At 41.2% G+C, this 22,497-nt stretch overlaps 2 protein-coding genes and 1 long non-coding RNA gene across 4 annotated transcripts; 2 read left to right on the top strand and 1 right to left on the bottom strand.

Moving 5' to 3' along the window:
* Window positions 1–611: 611 nt before the first annotated feature.
* On the bottom strand, window positions 612–5,736 carry LOC147755629 (uncharacterized). Its single transcript, XR_015327820.1, has 2 exons — window positions 4,500–5,736; window positions 612–1,326 (listed from the first exon to the last, which is right to left on the bottom strand). It is a non-coding gene; the product is annotated as an uncharacterized LOC147755629 (long non-coding RNA).
* Window positions 5,737–9,270: 3,534 nt separating this feature from the next.
* On the top strand, window positions 9,271–16,000 carry LOC111250798 (uncharacterized). 2 transcript variants are annotated; one of them, XM_086989321.1, is made up of 5 exons: window positions 9,271–9,795; window positions 12,211–12,298; window positions 14,001–14,434; window positions 14,674–14,817; window positions 15,036–16,000. In XM_086989321.1, exons 2-5 carry the CDS (start codon window positions 12,244–12,246, stop codon window positions 15,228–15,230), a joined length of 828 nt encoding a protein of 275 aa, XP_086845447.1. In that variant the 5' UTR covers window positions 9,271–9,795; window positions 12,211–12,243; the 3' UTR covers window positions 15,231–16,000. The 2 variants fall into 2 exon arrangements, with proteins under 2 accessions (XP_086845447.1, XP_022662298.1); XM_022806563.2 differs by lacking the exon at window positions 9,271–9,795 and adding an exon at window positions 11,003–11,212.
* Window positions 16,001–18,285: 2,285 nt separating this feature from the next.
* On the top strand, window positions 18,286–22,242 carry LOC111250796 (uncharacterized). The gene is made up of 5 exons (XM_022806559.2): window positions 18,286–19,389; window positions 19,700–19,855; window positions 20,143–20,570; window positions 21,354–21,497; window positions 21,980–22,242. Exons 2-5 carry the CDS (start codon window positions 19,783–19,785, stop codon window positions 22,028–22,030), a joined length of 696 nt encoding a protein of 231 aa, XP_022662294.1. The 5' UTR covers window positions 18,286–19,389; window positions 19,700–19,782; the 3' UTR covers window positions 22,031–22,242.
* Window positions 22,243–22,497: the final 255 nt, after the last annotated feature.

Below are 22,497 nucleotides of genomic sequence, written 5' to 3'. Positions count from 1 at the left end.
AAATATTTCAATTCACATTGCATAGTGAATTCAAAAGAACTATTTTGAAATTTGGAAATTGCTACAATTTCACCATATCTCCGGAGAAGAAGAAGAAGAAAACTAGCCCGAAAAGTATGACACCTTTCAGAAATATTTTTAGAGACTACTACGAATGTCACAAGAAGCATCCATTGGCTTTGTAGTCATTACAACCTTCGATTGCTACGTTACCCTTTTGAAATGAAGTTTATTTCTAACTAATTAAATGTTGCTGTTGTTTACTATTTAACAGAAAACTTAAATACTGAATAATACGTTACGAATCAAACGCAAAGGCTTTACTAAACCTATCAAGTTAAACAAAGCGTAATAACCGTTCGGCCTAACTTGTAACCATCTACAACGGGTCGTCAGTACTCAAGATGCTAATTCACCACAGAAGGAACTAACTTTTGGAGTATTTTAAGGAGGACTTCGGATATGCGGTGTGACGGCTACCCCACCTAGAGCACGCTAAATAAAATCTATATGGTATTAATAGTTGGCATTAGTAATTAAGACGGACTCGTATATTATCAAGTAGAAATGTGGACATAATTATACGTGACCAACGTAGCAGCCTTTACTAATACTTTTTTGTTTGTACCAATTTATTTGTAGCGTCGTTTATTTGTTTATTCAGATTTATTCATTGGCCATTTTGATTAAGCGTTTTTATGATCATGCACGCCAAGTTATATCACACCGCTCTCTGACAGGTAAGCAAATACTTCACATGTAACTTTGGATACCCTCTGAAAACACGAATTCGAGTGTATTTGAAGTTATTGCCAACCAAGCACCTGTAGGTTTGAAGAAAGCAATTCCATGTTTGCAGACAGGTTTGCCGCTATCGGGCCTCTTTTACCTGAGAAAGTCGATTTTGCTTCGAAGTTTTTACAAACTAGAATTTATGGTTATCAGACTTCTTTATCTTTATGATATCTTTTATGGCTGAAGACTGTGGTTCTTATTTACATGACATAGCTGTGCTTTTATCGTTAATATAGGGTTAGAGGCCTAAGGTGTTGCTTTACTTCTTTTACGTCGATGCAAAGCACAACCGAATATTATAATGCGAAATAAGGAGCGGAGTTAAAATTTTGTTCCGAAGATTTCCCAAGTTGAAACGATGAGGATCCGCTATTACTTGCTGGCGCTTACGATTGTGGCGCCAGAACCACTCACTCAAGGAGGTTGTGATGATAACAAATCACTTTCACATCGACTACCTCCTGAGCGAGTCACCCTGAACACCCCCCTTGAAGATAGTCTTCGGCCGCCTCCGTAAAGAATACCCGCTAGCTGCAAAACATAATTCGAGTCGTAATTAGAACATTATAACGTCATTATAACTGACGCCTCCTATGAGCCACCTGTGACGCAGTAAGAGATAATAATAATCAGGTCATTGTATGTATGATTCTGCTTAGTTTGCTAAAGATATACTTTTACGAGATTATAAAAATGAAAGTAAAGGCTTTTAATACGCATCTGCCTAGACCAATCATACCTATATCAATATAATACGTCGATGGCATTCGACTTTCGGTGGTTTTCGATGTACCCTTTAAGACGAAATAACAATTTAAAATCATCTGCCCAGTTATGGCAAATTCTTTGTGATATTTATGTAAATTTGTCTAGAACATTAAGCAAATTATTCAGTACTAATAAAAAGCTTTCCGTGAGTGACTCAATAAAGATGAAACATACTGAATGCTAGTGTCTCTATATTAATTATGTAGCGAGCCAGTTTTAATCATCATTCGAATACGGAAAAATGAAACCCAGTTGTAAATTAAGACCAATGTACTTTCAAAATAACGTGCATATAAAAGGTCGGTCGCATTTGTCACCCGCTTCCCATGTAGAGCTATCGCTCGTATGCTAAAATGATTGTGTAAGCCGGAAGAAAGTCAAGTTTTTTGATGGAATTACTACCTTTTCGGGTGTGACGCCTTCTTGTTTGATACATGATTTGTTTTATCCCATGAACACTATAATAAACTTTATGAAGACTCACAGATTTAGTTCGTAACAATTGATCGTCCATAACCTAAACATAGACGGGAGCGGCGAGCTATGTTTACTAACAACAATAAACATCCGAGATTAACAGAAGAAGTATAGAGTTAACCAGCAGCAGACAAATAATATCGGCGTAACTAATACGATGCTAACAAACATCTAATTTTTAATTAATATCAGTTCGTATCAACATACATGTCTACATACGCTGCAACTAACACTCGGGAAGTCTACGCGAGACAAAGAAGCTTTCCAGCGTTTGTTATCTGACAGACAGCGCTGTCTCGGGAACAATCCCTTGAGACCGTAGTTTAATCAGGATCAATAGGTGTCCTGATTTGCCTGTTTTGTCGCTCAGACTTATGCAGACTTAATGCTGTGGTATATTGCGAATTGCATGTTAAGCTTTGCCGGCCATCGTCCGTTTCGAGCTGAGGATGATGCTTGAGTTCTATGATTAAATAGAAATCGTAACGCTGGTGTGATTTTGCCCAAAGTTAAGGAGGAGAATATGGGTTAGGTCGCGACTCGCGAAGGGATCGGGACTGGCATTTAACAATAAATTGCCTAAAAGCTGGGGCAACCGGTCGACGGGTGCTGTTGCACGGAGCCGGACTGCTACTCTTCTTAATGAGACGGCGCAACCGTATTATATTGCACAGGCGTTGCAGCTGCTATTAAAGCCAGCGTTAAGTGGTAATTGGCTATTATAACTAGCGGCTTTATCTTCCATATAGAAGCATTGAATGATGGATACGAATGACGAGGCATGACGGGAATAAACTGGGATTTTGCTAGTCGCATCATTGCGGCACAGGGGTCGTTTTGCTACGATCTATTAAAGCCAAGCACTCTGCAAGTGGTAATTGTTCTAATAGTTAAGGTAGCGGAATTTGAGAAAACCGTTGCTTGCCGGAGTTACTTTGGTGATCGCGTTCTGTTACCCGACAGGAAGCAGCGCTAAGAGAAAAGGACTGACTGATTCGCTCAGTTTAAACCGTCTAAGAAAAGTGAGCACTAATGACAACACTCATGTGGATTTGGAAATGGTGTACGTGAGGGATTACGGCCGAGAAAGGCGGAAAATTCATACACACAGCCATACATCTACCATATATACACACATAGTAAAATCAGTAATGACAGGCAAACACAATGGAATTGAGTAAACATCGCAGTACTTGCAACTTTTCGAACCAAATAAAAGGATAAATGTATGTGTTTATCGAAGGCGAGCGTCGGACATGCTATAGGAATAGCAGTGGTCAACAGTAGAAAATAGTCCACTTATTTTTTAAAAACGGGAAGTACCAAGCTCGTATTCCGTTTGTCGTCAACATTATAGCATCTTTTATGGCTTCTATATCTTCCTTGGGTTCGTTCTAATATTTAACAATTATTAATCGAATACTAAACTATCTATACGTAATATGTAACGTAACATGTCTACCATTCAACGAACGTTTGAATTTGCTTTAATGTACTAATTTGACATGCCAAGTTATAATCGAGGATGAACACGTAACTTACTCACTTAAAAACTGCACAAATAGACGAAAAAGATACACACTTTCCTTGGACTTTATAAGTGGGTGCCAGTTCTATCTCAAATAGAATTGACGAAGGCTTTGCATTACTACTAGTCTAATTAAAACGAGAACAAGATTAGAACGCCTTTACTTACGCTGGAAACAGGGAAATCATGTTTTGCAACCGAATTTTCAATTTCGCTAAAGATCAAGCAGTAAATACAATGGGCAAGTTAGACGAATTTACGCCCCATCCTTTCAGAACATAAACAAAGCGTCACTATGATTGCGAGATCGTTGGAAAATACTTTAACACAATATTCACTTGGCTGGTATTCTTTCGATTCTAATTCTGGTAACGTTTTTTTCTATTAAATTTGCTAGTTTTAGCCAATCGAGTACTGAAATTATTCACTTTGCAACAATGGTTCTCTAACTGACAACGTTGATGATTTGCGTTGAAAGCGATTCAATGTAGCCGGACCGAACAATCACGCATACAGAAATAGACCGCGTGCGGTCACACGGCCGTTACTTTGTCGTTTTGGATATGAGACACTTCATTCACGTTTACTCCTTGGCATGACACGTCAAAATAGCGAACGAGGAATAGAAGGACAGCGAGCGAAACGAGAGTCTCTCACAGAGTAGTCCTCAACACCAGCTATTAGCCCAACCTCACCTGAGCATTAATCGAGGAAAAAATTGGTTCCTCGTAGCATGCACATCGCATGACTGCGAACGACGAGCGGAATTGCGTGGGTTGAATTTTGAGCAAGATTACGACGAAAACCACCTTAGTCGAATTTTGCTCGTCTATACATTCGTTCCTGCTTCGCAGCACCGCTCGCTGCGCTGCGGCAATGTACGCCTACAAAGATCATGACGTAGTTTCGAGCTGAAGCACCGTACACGTACCTTTCCTTCCTCCGTCCTCTACGGATACGTCCTGCAATCTTACAGTGAGCCCTGACGGGCAACGAGCGCGCGTCGCCACTAGCAGAGTGGTGGCTAGCGATGAAGAAGGTAGCTATCTCTTTAAGGGACACCCGAGAGCCCTGCGAAAATTCAAGGCCAATCGAGGTGAAAATGTGAACGGAACTGTAAGCAGGAACTTGTTTGTAGGCGAAGTGGCTGCCTGGAGTAATGTGGCGGCCTTCCCGTAAACGACTAAAGCACAGCAGAAAACCAGAGACCGTTTGCGACTAGCGAAAAGCTAGAGGCTGACAACCGAATCAAGCGCTGCGCTGCTTCGTCCCTTTCTGGTGCTGCCGCTCTTCCTGCTACTGAACATCAACGTGGTATTGGCATGCGAGGTCTTGCAAGGGCCCGCCGAGCCCTGGAACGAGAGGGCGGCTCGGACGTAGCACGAAATGAGCGCGGTCTTATGCTCCGATGAAGCTTCACCTCGTCGGCCGGCCACCAGACTGCCGTCTAGCGGGTGCTGGGAGCAACTCCGTGGAGGGAAGCTTTTTTTCAGTGGGGCCAGCCGAGGATGGGGGCTGATGGTAGTGGTAAGAAGATGAAAGTAGCATCTGAACTATGCCTGGGCCCTGCAGCGCTGCTTGCCAGCCTGCCTGGGTTGGTTGGGAGCGACGAACGCCGAGCATTGTTCTGGTCTCCGACCCCATTTCTTTCACAAGCCCCTCAAAGGAACAGCCATTTGTTAGCTTTTCGTAGAAGCAAAGATGAGAGAAAGCACTACTTGGCTCCATTTGGCGCATTATGGGATGTATGACCTTGTGTCCGTGGGCTGAAGGCCAATGGAAGCTTTGAGGGAAATCTTCAGCAAGTAGCAACATGGCGTGCCTGTAAAACGTGCTGCATATTTGTTTCTCTTTATGTTTTATCGCACAAACACGTGCACACTAGAATCAAAACTTTAGCTAGTATCGGTGAGAAGCAGTCATAAATGCAGCTGATGCAGGATCCAAAAATTCTGAGCCTCTTCTTGGTAAATTGAAGGTTTTTTCTCTGATTTTTCTTCACTATGGTCATGACTGGCTCTTAGCGGAGCGACAAGAACGTTCGTTCGATTGGGATTCGTTGCAGTCATACACAGAGAAACTATTGAGTGTCACCTCTAACTTGGACAGCATTATCAGACAGGGGCAATGCAACTCGGATGCCGAGGCAATAGACCATGCCCTGTTTCCGCACGAGCATCGACTGGAGCAGATTCATTCCATCGGTTGGCTTGGCCACGATAGCAGTTGAAAGGGGGCGAGTACGTGACGAATCAGTCCGCTGAAAGATGTCATGCTAGCTCTCTCGAATCAATCTAACCGTCAACCATGGTCGCTTTACGGGAGAGACAGTTGTGAACACGCACCTACAGCTTGTCAGGGAAATCGCTTGCGAACAAGCACTAACGGAACTGAACCCGCATGAGCAGAGTACTACCATAGACAAGCATCTTAGTTGTTCTCTGAAAATTGTGCTGTCCTCAATCCCTTTGGTTAGTATTAAGTTGTATGAAATTGTCATTAATCGTGTTAAGTTATCGCGGCAAACAATACCATTCAGCGAATTAAACACTGATGAACTAGAACATAATAGTCCTCTAGCGTCTAACTGAGGTGTACCTGTAACATAATTTTGGCTCGCCTATAGGCTACACTGTATACCCGTAGCAACAAAAAGCTGATTGAACTGAACCAAACGGTCCGGGAACGGAATCTATGAATCGATGTGACACATGTCAGTGGCTGTAAAAAGGCAAGAGTCAAGTCTTTGAGACTGCTTCTTTATGGTATAATATTTTGCGCCGTGGTATTATGGTCAGCGTAAACGGCAGTTGTCGCATCAAGTACGATTGTTGCGAAACGCGTCAGCGTCAAGACTGTAGTGAGATTGTTCGAGTGGTCTGCGTTGTGGTCTCTCTATGGATGTGGGTGGACGCACGCGTCTAGTTGCATGCCGTAGGACAAAGAAGAACAGCCGTCACAGCAGAAACGAGAGACGTCCGGCTTCGTTGAATGTGGAACAAGGACTGTGGTACTGAGGTAGTGCGCTGGAGGCGAGGAATGAAAGCCGACTGGACCAGACCAGATTGACTGTAGAAAGGCACTGCCTGCTTAGTTCGTTCATTCATTTGTTCATTGGTTTGCCGTGGGTTAACAGCTTGAGCGGACTCTGCTGGTCAGCGCACAGGCGTCTATGGTAGCAACTAGAAAAACCTCGAACAAAGGGTAGCGATATACCAGTAGACGTCATCAGCATCAACATCGTCAGCGAACCAAAAAAGCAGACTGCTACGCTCATGTCATTTACTCTGCAAATATCGAATAAGCAAGCGATTAACCAACAAACCATGCGAGAAGCTGTATGTGGTTGTTGTTTTGCTTGCTTTCGCTGCCGCTAGCTGGTCAACAGGGGGAAGTGTCATCAAAACGAAACAGGAGAAAAGAAGAAGCCAGAAGGACCAGCGACAGCGTCGCCGATAGCGACGCTGATCGCGATAGTGGCTGTGACTGAATGACTGACGCCTACGCAATCATTCCCTATAAAACTCGACTGCTGTAGCTATGCCACACTCCGTTATACGTACGTAGCCTTATACGCGTTGCTGCTGTTGAGGGAGGCGCCACCTATTACCATTGTGAAAATGCCTCTGTGTCACAATAGGTCATTGTACGACGGAAAGGGGTGAAGCCGCCGGACCCCAACGTAGCCTAGCGAGGCGCGGTTGGGGTTGTTGCATTTGCCAAGTAGGAAGGAAAGAGTAAAAGGCATGCGTACACAGACAATGAGATAGAGCCACGACGGTGAGGTCCTTCTAACGCGGATATACAAAGCAAGGAACGAAAGAAATAGATTACGTGTGTGGCCGAGAGTATATCAAATGTTGCGATCGCTCCTACGTGCGTCACCGCAGAAAGTAGCAAAAGGAAAACGCGGAGAATATGAGGCCAGTAGGGTGACAGCAGTGGCGAGAACAAGGCGGGAAGATGCACAAAAATAAAGGAAATGGCAAACATCTTTACTGGAGATGATTTGTACAAGTGACGTACATTCGTATAGGTTTAGATATGAGAGATCAATACTGAAGGCAGAAATGAGGGCTAATAGTTTTGCAGACCGAAAAACACGGGACGCTTATTATAATGATTTCGTTTCTGAAGCAACTGGTAAACATTTAGCTTTATGAGCCGCTGGCATCGTCAGAAAAAAAGATGCGAATCTCATTGATCTGTTACTGCCCAATATTGGACGTCGTTTTGTCAATTAGGCCAGAAACCTTCTAGGCACATTAAGATTAGGTATCAGTTTGTTCAATATCATCTTATCTTGTCTATGTGTATTCGGCCCATACAGAAGGATAAGCTAAATGCGTATTTCGTTGCATAAGCTTTCTCATACCAGTCATCCGAAAATTTTGTTTGTTTATTTACTACCTATAAAGAAACAATAGTCTCCTAGAAGGTGTTCTGTATTCACTATGACGTTATGTTAGCATTAGAAAAGCATTCTTAAATCTACTGCGCCATAGACCTAAATACAGACCTAAAATATTTAGTTGAGCAGCGAAAGACAAATCTGTCTTAAATACAAACAGCAATATTAGTGGTTAGCAATATAGTTGGTATGATCCCGCTTTCCTGCCTAGATAAGCTATGTTTTTTTTAATAGGACATCTTTATGCCTTGTTTAGATTAGGCGAAGCACCATTACTTTTCAGTGACAGGTCGAAAAATAAAAAGGTTAGCTTTGTATTCATTTTTCGGCAAAAACTTGTTTACACCTTTATACCAAAATATTTATAGCCTCACTACGAGCTAAGCATGTTATATCGATGTAATGACATACGGCCGTACATTTTACTATTACAAACAACTTCATATTTATTTCATTAGCTGCGACAAAATTTCTGCAGAGCGCCCCTATAACAGGTCACCCGCCAACTTCACAACGTCGCTCAGCTTTTCCCTTCCGAAATGGGACAGCAGAGCCACACTGTTCAGCTGTCATGTTCCGTGCTTGTTGTATCTATGGGTGCTACACTTAGCGCTATAGAGTATCTATAAGGGACTGGCTACAGGAACGGCATAATGGGCGATCGGGGAATGGGCGACAGTGTAGCCGTCAATGCGGGCGGTTATGGCCGACGAAGCAACGACGGGGGTAGCCGCGTAGTGGGCGATCGGGGCAACGACGGGGGCGTACGAGTCAGCGCGGGTGGTAATGGCCGATGAGGTTACAACGGGAGCGGCAGCAGTGTAGTGAACAACCGGGGCGGCGATCGGAGCCGACAAAAGAGTTCCACCGTGGACGATAGCCACAAGGGCAGCAAAAGCGGCGAACTTCAACATGGTTGTTTATTGATAGATGCTGAGAACAACTCTGCGACGCGATGGGTTTGGATACCAACCTTTTTATACGATTGGCGAAGCCATAAACGCTGTATAATCGCTACGGATCGCTTAATAAGACATTGGGAGCTGCTCTTCGGCACTGTGGAGAAACACAAAATCCACATTCACTTCTTCGACTTTCACGGCCTTCAGTGACGTTGACCCTCGCCTGCACAATACGAGTCCGTCGTCTTGGCAGTTTTGGCCCTCCGGACTAAAGCGAGGGTAAATCAAGCTTTGTCGTCATATGTTTCTAGTATCTCTCGGCTACTGCATAGCTGTGAACTCGGTCTAAAACGCAAAGTCGCGCTTACCAAAAAAAACAAGACAACATCAGAAACAACAGAAAATAATGCGCATTCTCCGATAGAGACAACGGACTTGAGCCGTTTCTAAAGCATCAGAACAAATGAGTAGATCTATGTCAGTCACCCGGCCATCGACTCCTTCAAATGAAGAATAAGCAGGCGAAGGACTCTTCTGGACATTCAGGCGCCAAATAATACGCAACACACTAGCCAAATGATGAGATGTGCGTATGTGCCACAGGATGTCGTATTGTACGAAAATTGTCTCATCCATCTAAATATCCAATTAAGAGCAACGAAGATACGGCATCGAGGGACGAACACATTACTGCATATGAAGGACCTTGAATTTGTGAAAATGGCCGAGTTCCAGGAGTTTTTCTCAGCGTGGAAGCGCTCTTGCCAATCGAACCCCCAATAGTACCGATCAAAATTGGTTTCTACGGATTGCTGAATGAATACAGGGACAAACAGAAAAAATAATAGAAAGAAAGACAATTTTGCTGTCCACCCATCTGACGGGCTGACGAAACTGATTCATCCTGTATAGATGTAAGTACCAAATTCGTATTTATCTCATGATAATCACTTATTATTATTAATTATGGTGCGAATTACTAGTTCCATTTAGTCCACTGTCCTGGGGAGTTTGTATCTACATTACACTCAGGTAGTTCGTTAAGACAACTGTGGTTCACTCCCGTCCCTGCGTTGGGCAACAATACTGAGCTTGACCCATTTGCAAACCCCGTTTGATGTTGTAATTAAATAATAATATCCTATATCCGGTCCTACGAGTATTGCCATCGTTCCCCTCGACCTAAATACAATCAAAACGTTCGTTTTAAGGAAGCACTTTTTAGCAGTGTAATTTGCACATAATACTACGCAAGCACATAAGCTTGTACTATATTGATGCGGTACGCATACTAAGGCCATTGTTATGGATCTATTTTTTTTTAAAAAAAAAAAACAGCCTTATCGGACGTACTACTTCAACGATGTCCTGTTCGTATAATTATGTAAGTACCTGTTATAATTAAATGTGCTCCTTTTAAACTTTAAACTTATGGGATTGATGTTAGTAAATAAATTTATTCTTTATTATAGTATTCGAAACCTCACGAGGTGTCACTTGAAATGTGGTTTACACTTATGCATAACGCGTTGCTTCACATGGACTAAGCAAGAAAAACACCGCAATAGGGTAAAGAGTGACTGTCAAATAGATTGCTAGAAATAGCAACTCCGCAGCGCATCCCACCAAAATCTGTTTGTCCGCAATGTTAGAACGGGCGTAAAAACAAACGCATGACGAAAATTATTGTCAATTACCATTCAAATACTATATAATGGTATTAGATTCGTCGCTCTGGCCTATTATTATGACTGCGCGTTTCGTATCATCACTAAACTAGAATACTCCACCGGTGTTATTCCTCATTGCTGCCAACTTTGTACTAGTGAAGTTAACGCTTGGAATCAATGCTATGACAACACGTAGCTTTAGATTGTTTTCGGGGAGAGAGAATGTGGGCACAACACTGATCGAGTTTCTTTCCTGTTTTTTCGAGCGGTTGTTTTTGTTAATTTTGATGATAATGCTTTTATGAGGAACATGACTATTATCATTTCGGTAAAATTCCGCGATTAGTAACTACGTAAGATGATCTCAATAGGAGTCGCGAAAGTCGGCCGATACCGGCAAAGAGCGTTCGTTTTAAATCGGTTTCTGTATGACTCCTCACCTATTTCGACGCTACGGCACGGTTGTTTGGGCTGAAATTTACCCGAGGACGGTACAGCGATTTATCTTCTACTTCCTTTGTTATCGACTCATGCAGATTTCGAATGGGCCAGTTTCATTTTGGTCAGTCCGCTGTTAGGTTTTGTGTTTTTCGAGTTTCTGCCTACTGCAAAGCATTGTGGTACTGAATTGAATTGGCGCACGTATTACTCTTCTCCGCAGGTAAGTCTTGCGAAAAAAAAGTCCAAGCTGTCCCTCTGCTATACTAACAGTGACGATATATGCTGAAGAGATAGAACCGATTTGTTAATAAACTCTAATCGAAGGTAAAGTTGATAATGTATGGGGGTAATTAATGTGTCGATATATAGTCGTTCGTATATAACTCAAAAAAAAAAGGACGATCTATTTGTACATGTCTCAACCAGTACAAACGAACTGCGGCAGGCACAAAGACTAAGTCGTTCATTGATTTAAAACCATGCTGTCCTTTATAGAAGTAATTGCTGATCTTTAGGCTGCCCCTCTAATCGTCAAAACTTTGATGACTCGGCAGCCTTTTATATGTAAAATTTCGTTTTCGTGTCTAGAACAATACATGACTCCTTGGGAATAGGCTCAAATGTATCTACCCAAACGACGACCAGAAAATAAAATAGATCATAGAACCATACGCACCGATTAGTCGAATCTTTGCAACGTTTCCTATTGTTGAAAAAAAAACAAAGCCTAATGTGTCCTTAATTTTAAATAAGCTCATACATATTTCGTGCTGCATACAGTACTCAATTAGAGAAATAAACATGCGTATTTTTATCTATCTGTTTGATTAGCGAAAAACCTAACCATGGACCATTGTCTTATTTTTATCTCTATTTGACATGTACGCCTTGTTCATTATCGCCTTTCCACATGACGCATCGATAAGTGTACCAATATTCAAATACTTCGCTACGTATGATGCAACAGATGATCGCTTACTGAAAAACTCAATTAAAAATGATCTATCTGTGATTGCATTTGAAATAGATAGAATATAGAACGTTTTCTATTTTTAGCCTAATTTTTAGTCATTTTAATTGCCATCCAGACTCCAAGAAAACTTCAATATTTTTATTATTATAACGGAACTCTCGCAAAAATGAGCTGTTCTGTTAATTACTGACAACATTTCGCCGGACTGTCGCAATTCCCTTTTCAATGTATCAATCTATATTCAGGCGCTGGTAGTCACGTACAATCGCCCATCAGTCATGAAGGACCCCAAAATTCTCGCCCTCATCTTCGCTCCGATCCTACTTTCTATCGGTAAGTAGATAAAGGACATATAAGGTGACGAATTAACGGCGGTGTTCTTCGATTATCACCAGCGATTAGTAGGCCAATCTTAGATAAGCAGAGCAATGGAAGTTACTTTAACCTCTTGTATTTGTCGCGCTTGCATTCACTGACGAGCACTAAGTTGATTTACTTAATTTTACAATTAAGGTATATCCACTGATAGAACTATACTTTGAAGCGTTTGATATTGATCCAGAACATCACGCTGAAATAATCTCTAAATTATAATTGCTACGTTAGAAGATTTTGCTTGCTATCGGCCAGCTCCTTCCCGAGATATAATGGTCCAATTGAACAAAACGAGACCGGAACACCTGTAGTTATTTCCCTTTATAGTCCATTAGATGGGTCTTGAGCGTGGGACTCTCTCACCTGCGCACAAATAAACGAAACCTTGTTCGGATGATGCAGAGTGAGATAATACCCACTAAGCCGCTATCTCTCTTTGTGGGTCCCTCTGAGGCCTGGAACTGTTTGAAAACATCACTTCAGATACTTCGAAACCTGGGGAGGGATAGAGTTGCTCTTGCCGACACTCCTTTAAATTCGTATCTTTTTCTCAGTGCACTTTTAGGTTCTCTACTAAGCGGTCCCGATAAAGGTTCCCGTTCCTTTACTTCACTAATATATAGATTGAATCACATAGCCAGCGGCGTCCTTAACCATGCATGGTCCAAGATAGACCGCGTCCTAGACTTTTCTCAAACGTTCCACGGTTTCACGTTCAAATACAGGGTAGCGTATCCCATAGATTTGATTTGACGCGGATAATGCGCACGCAATGGATCTTCTACTTATGCCCAGTAGCCAGCATTCGAATATTGAAGTTAATCTCCAGATGCTCAATGATCGATCTTACAGATAATGTTTCAACACTCGATACAAGTATCGTTTAATAGCTTTTTATGCAAAGTATACTCTATTGAAAACATGTGATCGATTCAGAAGAGCAGGTTCGTCAATGTACGTTGAACGATTTAATTTTCTCTCTGCGATTTTTAGAAGCTTTAGTGCACTTTTTCCATACAATCTGGAACCTGAGCGTATTTTCCAACGCGTATTGATCATTGTCAGCGTACATAGTATATGCTTGAATGGATATAAATAATCATGAACGCGTATCGCAAAAATTCGTAGATTTTATGCCAGCCTACACGATATATTACCATCCTAGACGCCTACATAAACACCATATGGTTGGCTTGTATGATTGATTACCGGCCTCAATTTCTTAGAGAATATATTAGCTTTTCCAGTATTATAGATATACACATACGCGTTTAACTCATATGCACTCTCGACCTATGGAACAGTCCGACTCCTGCTCGCTGGCGTCTTCTAATCCGGAATATATCGTTAGTGCATGCATAACGAATGCCCTTTGACTGTTCCTAACGCATTTATTTTATTACTTACTCCTAATTCTTTTTTGGCGCAAATCCAAGCAAAATATAAACAGTATTGTCACCTTTCGAAGGATAACAGATATCGTTCACACGGACGTAGCAATCAGCAACAGTAGATATGTTGACTGTGAGGTACTCTCCTGTTTATTATTATTGTTTTGTGCTTAGAAGCTCATGAGGCGCATATCAAATGTAAGAGGCTCTCTATACATCAATAAAATTACGAAAAATCAAATTGGCGCTGTGACATCCTTGTTCCTCAGCCTGGGGAGAAACCCCACGACGTCCAGTTTTCGTCTGCGTTGAGATGCCTGCCGATGCAAATGATGTCACACCGGAATCTCTGCTCAAAATTGAACAGGCGCTTAACACGTCAGGGGCATTCCTCACCACCCAAATAACCAGGCCTCATCGTATAGAGAATCTGCAAAATCGGAGCCCTAACGAGGTTCGCCCATTGACTACATCTAAAATTCCCAGCGTCGACGTTCAGCCGGCATTTCAGAGAGACTGGCCCCGTCCTCCGATTAAGCCTACAGAACGGAAACGGGAAGGTCGACGAGCACTTCTAAACAACTCCTTAACTCCCCGAACTGTACAGGGTGTCTCTGATCTGAGTCCGCCTTCAGATACTGGTATTTTGCTACATAGACCGATTGGACTCGGAGATCTTGAATCGCTATTCCAAAGAACGCTTGTAAGTATCCTTTGTAGACAACCTGTTTTTGTTACATTTGGCAAAACTGTGAACAAGATGAGTCATATGTGATAAAAAAACAAATCTGTGTTATCGAAATGAGGAGTGCGGTATAAACTAATTTCAAGTGAGGTGATCGATTCCTCACTAGTCGAACTTGAATAAATTGTAAACAAAACGATGAAAATGGCGTTTATCATATTTATTAGGTTTGAATTTGTTGTCTATCTGTCTCATAGATAGACGCATGCAAATCAGTCTACTCCGACATTCTCAGTCGCAGTCCTCACGCTACGCCTTTTCGCCACCGGAACTGTTCCGTTCTTTGCGTTTACGGATCTCCCCCAGTTGATATACCCGAAGGCGGAATGTGTTATCAGCAGGTGAGTAACACAATTAGACATTCAACTAAACGTTCAGAAAATAGCAGAATATCATGTTTTATATATTACGTAATGAAGTGTTTGTCTGTTAAGTACAAATCGTCACGCAAGCGAATTACATTAATCAGCACAACAACGGTGTAGAACGTTGCATTTACGGAACGCCCACCCGTTTTTTTGCAATATGTTGATCACTTACATGTTCGTTCTTCCACCAGAGAAATTTTGTAGGCACTCCAGGTCGCTGCAGGAATGGCGAATGCGTAATTTCCGGCAAGCCTTTCGAGTTCGACTTTCCTACAGAGCAATATGGAACATCTAATCCATTTTCGTTGGCGCCGTATGCGCCTGGCTTCACCCCTGATGTACATGTTCCTCAACGTGCGATTAAAGATACTGCGGAAAGAAGTTAAGCGAGTGCACATCTATCGTTGGGGCAGTCAACTGAACATACTTGCCCAACCAATAGCTCAGATACCTGCTGTATAGTTACACCCACGTCATGCGATATCAGTGAAGCTGAATCAAGTGTCATTATGGATTTTTGGCCAGTTTACCGCATTTATGTAATACATACAGAGTGAATTCAACAACAATAGCATCATCATCATCCTATAAGCGACTACTTGGTATTGTACGGATAGAAGCTTTCGTTAGTGTGAAGTTTATGTTGATCTTCAACTCGTCGCGACAAGCGACCAACGTTCAAGCCAACCGGCAAGGCTTTGCGTACCTCTGCTACGATATCGAGCTTCCGCAAAAGCGTCCTTATCTAAATTAAAGATTTTGTCCATTTAAAGCAAACGTCATAACATATTTCGAGCGAGACCCAATGTACGCTTTCGAGGGATGTATTGCTTCTTCATTGACACTAAACTGGAAAAGTTTTGCCACATAAGTATGAGCAACCGACAAATTGGGTCACGCCTCGATTCGCCTACGAGATTATACATCAGTCGGCCCAGAAAATGTAAAAAATGCTATTGGCTTTCCGTGTTTTTGTTAGTGATGAGAGGCCATTTGCCATAACACGTTTCGCCCATGAGAAGGTTTTTAGACACTTACAGCGCTTTGAATAATACAAACGCTGGAGGGTTCTTTTGGCATTTCTGACTATTTACCGTGCAAGCCATGTATTTAGCACGCAACTAATGTACCATTATTATAAAAATATATCTAACAAGAGCGGGTGTTCTCATTGTCTAGGGCAAATATTTCACGGGCATAGCAAAAAAAATGATCAATGATGAATAAAAGTACACTATTCTTAGAAACCATACTATTGCTTTTGTATAGTACAGTTTATCACGAATGCCCCCCCCCCTCCCCCCTCCGCCCCGCCTAACTTGTTTCAGCCGTATCAATCAACATCACCAGCTGCATTGCTTTACAATAAAAAAGGCCATTGCGGCCGCTTAATGCGATCTGGAATCTAATTATGCTCTAGACGTAGCTAGATTTTTTGTACGTAGAGCTTATAACTCATCAACCCGCATTTTCGAATACATCCGAACGCATGAGGCATGTTTTTCTGCAGCGCAGCAACCTTCCCTATAGTGGCAAACAAGTAAAAGCAGCATAAAGAATAAAACATGACAATTATTGTAGAAGCGGGTGTACTGACTGGCAAATCAAGTTCCATTTGAAGCAACAATCATAATTCTGATTGTGCGAAAGAGCTCGGACGATGTAACGTAGCCGAGGCAAAATCTATTCATGACGGCTTTAAGTAGTCCCCTACCGATATGTATTGAGTATCGATGATCAGCACTTTCCACTTTCGCCTGAAAATCATTCCTAGAACAAGGAAAAACGCACTTCACTTCTAGCAAATGAAAATATACAAACAGCTTATTGCGTCGGCAGCTTAGCTGGAAACTCCCCATGCGAAGGCTCGGGGATCAGTCTAAGGTACCGTGCCACCGAAAGTGGTCCGATAGGATGTGTTTATATAGAAAGCGGCTGAGTATTTGTTTCTGTATGTGTGACTGGGGCTCTTCCGAACTATGCGTCCGTTGAAGACAATTGCAGCAATTATATAATAGACGAATGACCAGAGTCGGCACTACGGAAGCTCCACCCAAATACTGTTCAAGGCCACACAGAAAGCGTAGTGAAGACCGCCACGCACATTCTACTAAAATCACTTCTATATACAGACCAGTAAACAATACACCTTGGACCCGTAATGTTAGTCGATCTTTCAATTAACGAGTTTGATCATTTACTCTCATGGAAGATCGCGGGCTATAGGGATGCTATCTAACTGCAAACGTTACCTCACAACGTAGGAATAAGACAATAAGGAAAGCCCTAACAATTAAAAAACTAAATACGTGCCTGTGACATAAATAATAACTAGCTTGCTCGTACATGGTTCTTGCATTCGGAATTGCACGTGACAGATTTGGCGTATCGTGCAATTTCGTTGTGAAACATATTTACGCACGTGCACGAGCTGAGTTACTGTCCAGCAACATTTAATTGTGAAATTTATCGGAATGCTTTATCTAACATGTCAAACTGGCCTGAATGTAGTCTACAGTTTCGTTCGACCTTATAATGCATCGTTGTTACAACGTCGTTGTAGGTATGCCTGATACATAGTCACACGATAGGTGTGATTAAGTTAGGAAAAACATAATTACTACTACAGAAGTTAGAATGGGACAGAAGTGTTGTGATGACAACATCAAACACGTAGCCACATGACGGATTCTTGTGGCGGCTTCTCCGACGTTTTCTACAGCGAGAGTAACTTTGGCCAAGTAAAAAAGAATCAGATCGATGTGTTCTGTTTCGTCAGCTTGTTTGAACGTCGCTACTCAAATCCAAACCATTCAGTAGAGCTGCTTTGAGTACTACCGCCATCAATGTCACCGAAAGTTAAAAAAAAATGTGTTTCAAAAGGAAGCTAGTTCCGGCTTAGTAGTGAAATCAATGAAACCGTCTTCTGCAACAAGCGGTACATTTCACATGAAACTTCTTACCGAGTGTTTATTGTTAACTCTCAGTGAGTTTGTTCCAGTAACCTCTTTTCGCTTTACGCTTACGAGGTACAAACTTGATCGTATAACAGCTCGAAGCGAAAAGTTATATAGCTTATATAAGAGGGAAAAAAACGTTATTTGAGCAATACCGATATACGCATAGAAGGGAACTTCCATGACTGAAAGTCAAGAACATTTTTTAGCCCCATTTCTGTCGCCCATATGATGATGGGACGTTGAGCTATATTTACAGAGACACGCTACAGTATCAAATATAATATTAATATATATAAATAAAAATATTAATAAAAATACAAGTATAACGCGTAATAGCTATTGACGATCATTGAACTTATTCTAATTAACATCGCGATAGTATGGCTCGCACGTTACTTCCGGTCGAAAGCAAACGACTAGCTCGTAGTAGTGCAATAATGCGCTTAAGGACGATGTGAGCCGTAAAGCGCAGACTTCATTGCTGACTTGACTATTTAGGGAGCATTTTTTCCGATTTGGCATTTTTATGCTAGGCCATCTACTGAGCCTATTGCAAGCCGACATATACTTCTGCTGAACTTATATTTGAAACGAAAAGTAACTTCGTATCTTTGTACAAGTGTCTGTGTGTGTATGCGATCACGTTGCACACGTACTGCAAGCAAGTATTTTCGCGTAAGTCATCATTCAGATAATACGGCAAACCGTGACGTGCTGGTCGTCAAAATCCTGTCGTTCTTTCCAGGAATAAGGTTTAGCCTGTATGGGCGGTCTATGTTTTCGTTTTTTTTTTCCGATTTTATTTTCCAACGACTAACAGTAATGCAATGCATTCGTAAAACTCTCTTGACAAAAGAGACAGTGAAATAAATGAAAGGTTAAAAAGGTTCTTGCTTATCGTAGAGAGCCCGTTCTACCGAGAGGTACTAACAGAAGCCCGACTTAAATTGCTCAAAAAGCGCTAATCATTATAATACCCTGTTAGACCTCGCCCGAGCACGATCACGATGAGTGTTATCATATGTTAGCTTAGAAACTGTCATCTTAGACATTAGTTTTCCGGTGCCATAGCTTTACTAATGGACCGTGCGTTTTGGAACTGAGCGAGCAAAAACATTCGTAGGTTTAGCATAATCCACTATTCAAGTAAATTATGTTAAAAGATCGAACAAATAGGACAAGGCGAGTCATCGAAATGTAGTTGCAGATCCATCGGAAATAGCGAAAAACTTTTAACTTGTACTTATTATGGCAAAATAAACAAAGTTCCTCTATATATATAAACTAAAGTAAGATTTAGCATCCGTCTATTTTAAGTTCCTATCGTTTTAGCCGCTAGTTTGCGCTCGAGAAATTGCGCTCTTGTTCAAACCGCACATGACTTGTATGAGATAAAAAATGATCTAATAACCGTTAACGTCTTATTGTTATTATCACGACGCTACTTTAGGTGAACTCAAGTCACGTATGTCTCTAACCGTCGTTAAAAGGTGGATTCGTGATATGGCTTAGTACTAATACTCACGACTGTTATAAAGTATGGGATGCTCTGTTCACTAAAACAATCTGTGCGATTGTGGAGTGGGTACGGTCAACTATTTTACCTATTCTTATCTATTGTTTCGTTAGCTTAGTTACTTTTTCTATTGCTCTCCAAACATTTAGATACTTTGGATAATAAGCTTTGTTCGTCCAATTCAAACTATACGCAAATTTGAACTTGAATGTATACTGAAGTAGTCAATTCAGTCTCAATTATCTATATAGTATGTATTAATGTGCATTGAAGGAGAGCGTAGCGTTATTATTTGAAAAACTTTGTACCCTAGTAGGGCCTTTGAAATGCACAAAAAAGACCGAGCATATGTAAGGAGGTCGCAATCTACCCATTTCAGTAACCTATAGGATAAAATCAAAACACAGTTTCCCGGGTAAATTTACGGAAGGAGACCCGTTTGTGTCGCATCAAAACGAAACTATGCTTCATCTTAAAGCTGCGATGAAGCACACCGTCGCCTTCATCCTGGCGTCGTTTGTGACAACATCTACCGGTAAGTACAAGCATACAAAGCAACAAGCGGACATCATTTCACTGTCTTTGAATATATATATGTAAGTACATTAAGTATAGTTTACATACTTAGTAGAAACAGGCATCATTCGGAAAAACTAAAAACGCAAGCCTAGTTCCTTTTTTCAAACATCGTTCCATCGTAGCGACAACGTTAATTTTCTTCTTGAAGAAGTTCGCAAAATTCTTCTCCCGTCACCAGATAGTATCGGCTAGAGTTAAATTTTATATAATATAAAATACCGATGTTTTTCATCGCTGATTTAGCTGGAACTCCAAGATCTCAACTGTTCGCCTGTATTGAGCTGCCGACTTGGCTAGCAACTGGCCCTACATCATACACTGTAAAAATGATCGAAAGAGTTTTAAACGTTTCGGGTGTATTTCTTGCCACGGGTGCGCGAACAACTGAAGAACAATCTAATTTCGAGCCAATGGATTTTCACGCAACAATAACAACACAGTTTCCTAGCGCATTTGAAAATGGCAGCTATTTGCCATCATCTTATCGTCTTGCCGCTAAATTGGTAAGCGCTGCGCCGAGGGATACGTTCGTTTATCAAGCTAAACCTTCAAGTAACATCATCGCGCTGGATACATCAGCAATCCCGAATGATGTAAAAATGCCTCCTATAATATTAGGACAGCCCGGTACACCGAACCCTAACCTCGGTTTAGAATTCCGAAATACACTCGTAAGTTTACTGCACTTTCACGAATTTAAAGCCATATTTTTGCTCAGTAATTGTCGTTTAGTACATTAAATTTAAACCACAAAATACCGAAACCTCTTGACATATATTGAACTAGGTTCATATGATCTAATTTAACGTAGGTATGATCCAGGTAGATGCACATCCCAGAAAGCACACCCCAAACATTTTTCTTATTCTGTAGCAAGATTTTGTGCGGAGTCCACTCTGTCAACGTAATCAACGGTAACGTTACTACTGAGCCATCTCTCGCAGCGGTTCTTACTAGGTCTAAACATTATAACTGGATAGTCTTTGCATGGACATCTTATAATTGGAACCAACAAATTAAACCAGCTATAAAACCCTATTCCAAATTTAAATCGGTTTCATTTGTTTTTAATATTGGAGGAGAGAAGCAAATACAGGATTATAGTAGGTTCACATTTATGCGTACAATTAGGAAAGAATTGGACCACAGTTTCTTTTTAAGGTTAAAACTGAAAAAAAGGACATCTCGACGACCTGTATTACGCGCCTGCCACGATGTACTATTACATAATAGTAACTCCCAGCAATTAATCGAACGGCGCACGGCTGTTTAGGGAGCTAGAACAAAATGTACGTGCTATAGCGCGAACCATATAGTGGCAAGGTTGATTACAAAAATCCTTTTTGGAATTTCGTTGACTAAGGTTATCTCCTCAATTACTTCTCTCCTCGTTTGCTACTAACGATGCTACTAACGAGCATGAGATGTAATGAAGTATAATATCTTTAATGTAGGTTAAGGCTTGCAAGTCTGCTTTCCCCGATATCAGCATTCGCGACCTGGATGCTACGCCATTTCGCTATCAGAACTGTTCAGTGGTCTGTGTTCTTGGGTTCCCCCCGGTTCCTATCCCCGACGGCGAAATATGTTATCTGCAGGTGAACTACCTCACAAAGAAAACAAGGTGTTCAATATTAGTCCTAGTCAAAACCAGGACGTTACAACAATATATATTTTTCTCAACTCGCATAATTCTCGTCAGGGCTAACACCACTAATCATGTTCACGCGTTAGCCCAGAACCTATCTGTGTGTTTGTGAACTAAAGTAATACATATACATTATCTTATGCATTATTGTAGGATGACACATAGAAATGTTTTACACGCTTATGTGTTGAGTTGCTCAAAGAGTAGGTCCTGCCGCTACATAAAATTTCTATGTGAATCACAGTTATTGATAATGATGGGATTAATAGCCAGAAAATTCAGCAGGAACAAGTTGGAAAAGACTATTAAATGGTGTAAACAATACGGTAATGACGATGGCTCTCGCACAGTTGTCGTTCCATGCGTTTTTACCTCATATTGTAATTCGAAGATTTTCACCAACTTTTTCGATTTATTGTTGTGCTTTTATAGATAAATTCCACCACGACACTGGGTCGATGCCGAAATAAAGGGTGCATATAACCACGGAAACGCGGAAAACTTCCCAGCGAACTTCGTCACAAACTGTTTTATTGAGAGCCAATCTGATGTCATATGTTGTGGAGTCAGAAAGGCTTGACCTCAAGGACGATTATTAGTATTCATTTAAGCTAATTAATGAAGTGTCTATCTCAAAAAGAACTGACAGATAACCCACGTAATAAACATGGTAGTTTAGGACTGAAGATGGCGTATATTTTGATTTTTAATTTTTTTTCACAACCTCAAAGAATTGTGACACATATTGTAAGTAAGAAATAATAACAATAGTTTTAGTTGTTTACTTACTTCGTTTACACAATCAAACTCTAAACCCATAACGAATTTTGTTGGTACCTGGAAATTTAGAGCATGCGATAAGATGAATCAAACACCGCCAGAGATCCAAACGTGACATTGGGACTTATTTTTATATTTGACTGTAAGCTGGCCTTAAAACGAAGGTCACG

This window comes from Varroa destructor, unplaced genomic scaffold (assembly GCF_002443255.2).
Source record: "Varroa destructor unplaced genomic scaffold, Vdes_3.0 BEIS01000005.1, whole genome shotgun sequence".
Classification (NCBI taxonomy): domain Eukaryota; kingdom Metazoa; phylum Arthropoda; class Arachnida; order Mesostigmata; family Varroidae; genus Varroa; species Varroa destructor.
Note: the sequence above shows the minus strand (reverse complement) of the source record. Positions and strands in the feature narration are given on the sequence as shown.